The 6,156-nt window shown below is 31.4% G+C and overlaps 1 protein-coding gene across 1 annotated transcript; it reads right to left on the reverse strand.

Annotated features, from left to right (window-relative positions):
• Positions 1 to 258: 258 nt before the first annotated feature.
• On the reverse strand, positions 259 to 2,236 carry LOC129298501 (agamous-like MADS-box protein AGL15; the record flags this gene model as incomplete). Its single annotated transcript, XM_054936917.1, is given in 8 exon segments — positions 259 to 300; positions 405 to 484; positions 487 to 503; positions 591 to 655; positions 1,177 to 1,252; positions 2,057 to 2,093; positions 2,096 to 2,146; positions 2,149 to 2,236. Coding segments are annotated over 8 exon segments (456 nt in total), but the record flags the coding sequence as incomplete, so codon positions are not given.
• Positions 2,237 to 6,156: the final 3,920 nt, after the last annotated feature.

Here is a 6,156-nt window from a genome sequence, read left to right on the forward strand (position 1 = left end):
AAACCAACTACCATACTCCCTTTCAAGGGTAGAAAACTATCCATTAAAAGGATTTGATTTCATTCAGGCTTGCTTGGTATGGGTCATGATTGAATACCTTCATGCTTTCAGGGTGATCTAAAAACCTTGCAATAATCCATGTTAACACAAAAACCTTTGACTTTTACAACACAGAAGGCTCACTATGTCTCCTTAATTTGAAGGCTAATTTATCTAGTTCCGAAAAAGCTGGCATGGTAAGGTCAGATTCCAGTATACCTGTACTCTCGACTGCTCCAGTTGCTCCATAAGCAATTCCTCCTGTAAGAATAAACATTAGGTCTCACAGCTGGTGAAATAGAAAAGCCGCTGAAACGCTGAAACTAAGAACAAAAAAATAGAGAATAAAGTTAAATGAGAAAGACCTTCTTCTCCTTGACAGAAAATAATGCTTCATTCAGTTGCTGCTCTAGCTGGTGCAATTCCTTCAAATTCAACCCTGTCAGTCCTTACCTAACAAGCGTCTGTAGAATCAGAAGCTAATATTCATAAGAAATACACAAATTAGCAAAATATAGTAAACAAGACATGAACACATTGAAAACACATACAACTGCTTTTTTTCTAGCTTTAAAATTTCATCTTTCAGAGTCTGCACTGTCTTAGGATCTTCCTTCTGAAAAGAAAATTGTTAGATGATAATCCCATAAATGAATCATAGGAAATGCCAATCAGGAAGTACCTATGCAAGAAGCCAATAGAAGAATGATTAAGAAGGCAAAAAAAATTCAATTGCTAGACGCTGCCATTTGAAGTCGAGCAATTTTAACTCAATAAAGTCCGTATGATAGTAGTAAGAAAATAACTCAAGAAAATAATTACTTATACCTAAGTAGTAAGGAGAGTCCACAGGTAAATAAAACATGCAAACTAGATTAACATTGCAGTTCCACGAACAAATAAGTTTGTAGCTTGAAGAATGAAAAAACTGAGTTTTATGTAAATCAAGAAGGAGATATTGAGAAGTCCAATGTATTTCATTATCAGGTCAAATAATGTACTTCTGCTGTAGTCAGACAACACAGTGGGGGCTAAAGCACTCTATGTAGCTATATGAACATGAAACCATGTGCAACCTCAACCCAGGAAAAAATTTGAGGTTTAATAAGCTAATTGCTAATGGGTATCTGAGAGTACCTCTGTCTTACATTCCATCACAGCAGCTTCTGAAGGGTTAAAGCATTTGTTGTATCTTGAAAGTGTTCTCATCATACTGCAAGAATAAATTGCAAGTATAAATGACCACATGTTTGGTTAGTAGGAAATATGGTATATGATTTGCTCGGCATATGTTGAGTTTACTCGAATGTAAAGAAGTATTATGAGATCAAGTTAGTTTTTTCTAGCCAAAAACAATCTGATGCTACTTTTACAGAGAAACTTAGCAACAACATGAAATTTACACCAAAGATATCAGGAGGGGACAGAATTAACATGGCACATAGAAATTTTGAAGACGTTTAGTTGCAGTGAAAACAGTGCATGCCATTTATTGCTGAACACAAGTTCAATCAGCAATTGAAGTTCATAATACGATAGACAAGTCATATGAACGAGGTCAAAACCCCAGAAAAAGGAGGGGGACAAAAAGTTCGAGATTTATGTACTCTAAATTCACTTCAAGAAGTTACAATAGTCAGGTAGAAGAGTTCAAACTAAGATAATTTAAACAGTGCAAAGAAGTAATCTAAGAATGTATTTTTTTTTTTTTTTTACCGAAAAGAAATGCGTTGAGTTACATCAGAAACAAAGGAATTTTACACAAAACACTGAGGACCAAAAGAACGAAAAAGACGATTCGAATATATAAAAATTAATTTTTAAGGAATGGGAGAAAATAGCGCATGAAATAATGTAAACATATAAAAGAGGAACAACATCGACATCATTCATGTCAACAGAACTTACACAAACACGCTGAAATTTTCCAGCCTAGTTTACAGAACACAACAGAGGGTATGATAGAAAAAAACAACATGCAATCAAATCTAAAGTTCAAGAAAATTTAAACGCATACCCAGAACTCGAAAACTCGAAAAGCTTCCCTGTATTGAGAAAATGATCACAGCAACCTCGGCGTCACAGAGAATAGCAAGTTCATGAGCCTCTTAAGCAATCCATTACGCCTCTTGGAGAATGTGACTTGCCGGCTGTTGGCATTCTCGATCCTTTTGATTTCAATCTTCCCTCGACCCATTTCTCTAAACTACAGAAAGAAGAAATTACAGAGACCCAACTGATCACACACCCAGAACCAGGAGCAGAATCAGAATCAATACGTTGTTCAATCCAGAGACCTCTGTTTCGAGAAACTGATTGAGCTCTCTTCCTTCCTCCCTAGCAACCCCTAAAGGAGCTTCCTTTCTGGAATTTCTAACGCCCCATTTGGTGTTTTGAAGGGTTTTTGAGGGAAAGGGTCTAAATCTTAAATTGAAAGCGATAGAGAGATTGAGGGAGAGAGAGAAAGAAGAGAGAGCGTTTTAACCCCAAATGGCGAGAGACTGGAAACGGCAACTTTCTTTGCATGGCTCTGTATCTATCTATTTAGAGTAGTGCATGACTCCTTTTTGCCACCTTTAGAGCGTTTTCGTGCTATTGGTTCTCTCGTGGGTCCCACTTCCTTCCTTTTTTATTTTTCCATTGCTTCTTTAGGCTGTTTCTAATTTTATATCTATATTTTTTTATGGCAAGTTATATTTTCTTCCTTTGTGTTTGTGCCACATTTTACTCAACGAATTCAATTCATATATAAACCTTTAAATATTGACCTTAACATAGTATTATAAGTTTATTACAATAAACCTTTTTTGTAATATTACAATAAAACTTTAACTAAGACTAAATCGATAACTTTGCATTTTAGGCACCGATAACCATAAAAATTGTGAGTACAGTTTTATTTTATATTAATTTAAATTTTATCATCAAAGTAAAAAATTGCGTGATTTTTCTTTAATTTGTAAGAAAATGTCTTGTTAAAGATTAAAATTCATTAATCTCATATATTGTATGGAGATTAAAAGATAAATGATGATAGCTAATAAAGATTGATCTGATTGGTAAAATTTTTTGTCCATAACCTATAAAGTCATGAATTCTAATTTTATTGTTAATGTGAAGATTTGTTGGCAGATAATTTGTAAGTAATTTTATTAACATTTTTTAAGTTTAATATATATATTGATTCTGGTGAACTCTCAAAATCCAACTCATATAAACTTTTTTTAATTAAAAGATAAATAATCACATTTATAATTTTTCAATAAGAGTGCTTGGTTGGATTGTTAACTTTAAAAAATAATTAATTTTATATTATTTAGATGTTTTTTTTAAGTTATTATTATATCATTTCCTTTTTGTCTCATTTGCTTCCTTATTTCACTTATGGCAAATGCATTGAATAGCGTAGGCACCACCAGATTTAGTTTAAGAGTAGTGTTATTTTGGTACTTTTATCTTTTGGAAAGTACAAGGAAGCAAAAGATAACATCCATGGATGCTTTCAACAGGGAAAATTTTCATTTCAATTACCTTTATTTATTTTTATTTTTTTTTTCTCCAGAGCAATGGCTTGACCCTTAACTTGACAAAGAGCAGGTAGAATTTTCCAAATTTTTTTTTTTAAAAAAAGACAGATAAATAGAGAAAGAGAAAATAATATCTTGGATGCTTGACAAAAGCGTTGGATGCTCTAGATTATTTATTTTAATTTTCGTATTACTTTTATATTAAATAGAACAGAATACATAATAAAAATAGTTTTAACTGTAAACTTAAAAACAATATTTTATTTAAAATGTATCAAAAATTTAATTTTAAATCATCCAAAGCAAATTTAATGTATTTTGGTAGTGTTCCTTTATGTGTATGAATCGAGGAGATCTACGTATACCTATATTTTATTGTCTTTAAAATTGACATGGTGATTTCTATGAAAAAAAATAAAAGGATCTTTACTTTAGTAAAATTGCTTAATTTCAAATAAACTACAATTTTTGCCTTGGGATAAATAATGTTTAAACAAATTGATATTTATATGAGATAAAAAATTTAAAAAAACTTGAGAGAAAAACATGAATAGAAATAAAAGTGTACTAATTAATTTACTACAATATGAAAAGCAAGAGAGAGTATTTTTTATATTTTTATATAAAAGATAAAGTCAGGATAGTCAAGGGAAACTAAATTGGCACTACTATTTATAAACTATATTTAGCTCCCTGCAAGCACATTGTGTACTTGTAAATGGATAACCAAAAAGAAGGTGCTTACCTAGTAAGAGATTAGGCTAAAGAGGAAGAAGGCATTGAATATGGAAAAGTTTACTAAAAAATAAAATTAAAATAATTTTTTTAAAAATATGGGAAGTGGCAAATTGGTAAATAGAGGGATGTTGAAAATTCAAAAGGATAGTTTCCAAAACAAGAGAAGTAAGGGAAAAGTGAAGAAAATGTGAAGAAGCACAGTTACTTTAAAGAGATTTGTCTTTTTGCCTTTTATCGTGTGTGAAGATGATCCACCTCTTGCTTGCTTCCATCCCTATCTCTGTCATTTGCCTCCACTCTCTCTCTTTATCTTTTTGGCTTTACAAGGGTAATTGGCATGAATTCATTGTGTGTTTTGTTTTGGTTAATTCCAAATCATATTTATTGCAATTTACCCCTTTTTGGTTGGAAGAGTTTAAAAAGGAAAGAAGTTGTACATAGCTTTGCATTCGTTTTTTCCTTAGTAAGGATGCAGCAACATAAAAGGGAAAAACAACTAAATATATATTTATGAAGCTTGTTATCAACGCGAGGATTTTATTATTTGACAAATTTATGAATATCTCTAGTCTAGGAGAGATATAAGACATAAATCACCAAGCTTGTTTCTTTTCATTTAAAAAAATGCTTGAACATAAGAAAAAATTAGAGTAGAATTGAAGTTTACATCTTGATTTTATTCCCAATTTTTATTCATCAAAACCAAACAAAAATAATCAAATATGATAATGATTGAATATCATTTTATTTTATTTTTTAAAATTTTGATGTAAGGGTAACACTATACCTTTTCATTTCATTATTAGCTTGTATTATCATCAATTAACTAACTTTCTTGCTAAATTAATAGTGAGAGATTTATTTATTGATAAGTCCGGTCTAGCGCAACTTAAATCTAAAACACTTTTCAGGTAAATAAAAAAAAAAAATTAAAAGACTTCATGCCAGTACGCTTAGGTCCAAATTCAGCCCACCTTACTTTATGGCCCATTATCACAATCACTATTGGCCCAAGCCAATGGCGAACCCAAGGCCTTGCCTCACACACGTTTAACATAGGAGGTTAAGATCATGTCTACAATAAACAACAAACCAAGCATGATTGAACGAAATATCCACATTTAATATCTAAATATATCTCAAATAGAATTACATCTAATAAGAATATACATATAAGCAATTTATTCAAAAAAAAAAATCATGTCTTCAATCGTGACCTACAATGCTCAAACTTGACACAATCAAATAGCTGTATCAAAAGAGGCAAGATCACCTTAAAAAGAAACAAAAAACATAGGATATAACATTAAATGAAGATACATTTCTGAATAAATAAATGTTCCATGTACTCGTAAGTAATTTTCCTTCAGTAAAATCCCTATTTCCATAAAAAAAAAATTGACACATTAGTTAGCCAAATTATGCTTTCCCAAAGATCAAACATGTTTTCCCAATATCAAAATTCACAGGACAAGATACCTTATAGTCTAGTGGCATGTTAGGTTCCTTATATGTGAAAAGTCACTGGTTAAATCCGCTTGTAACTTCAGGCCGTTATTGCCCTTCTAATTTAAAAAAGAAAATTACAACACAAATGAAACTCAGAAAAAAACAAAAGAAAGAAAAGAAAACAAAAGAAAAGAGAGGGGGGGAAGCCCAAGTACAAAATTTGAAAAACAAACAAAGAAAGCTTACAACGTCTTTAGACAAGCTCTCTTTCATCCCCCTACCATTCACGTCATAGAAGCAAGTTTGGAGGAAAGTTAAAGCTGGAAGACTAGAATTATCCTTTTCATGACACAACAAAAATACACACAAACTGAAATAAAAGCAATACAACAAAAAATGGGTG

The sequence above is a fragment of the Prosopis cineraria genome, unplaced genomic scaffold, assembly GCF_029017545.1.
Source record: "Prosopis cineraria cultivar Desert tree isolate PC_DT_omini unplaced genomic scaffold, ASM2901754v1 PC832, whole genome shotgun sequence".
In the NCBI taxonomy this organism is placed as follows: domain Eukaryota; kingdom Viridiplantae; phylum Streptophyta; class Magnoliopsida; order Fabales; family Fabaceae; genus Prosopis; species Prosopis cineraria.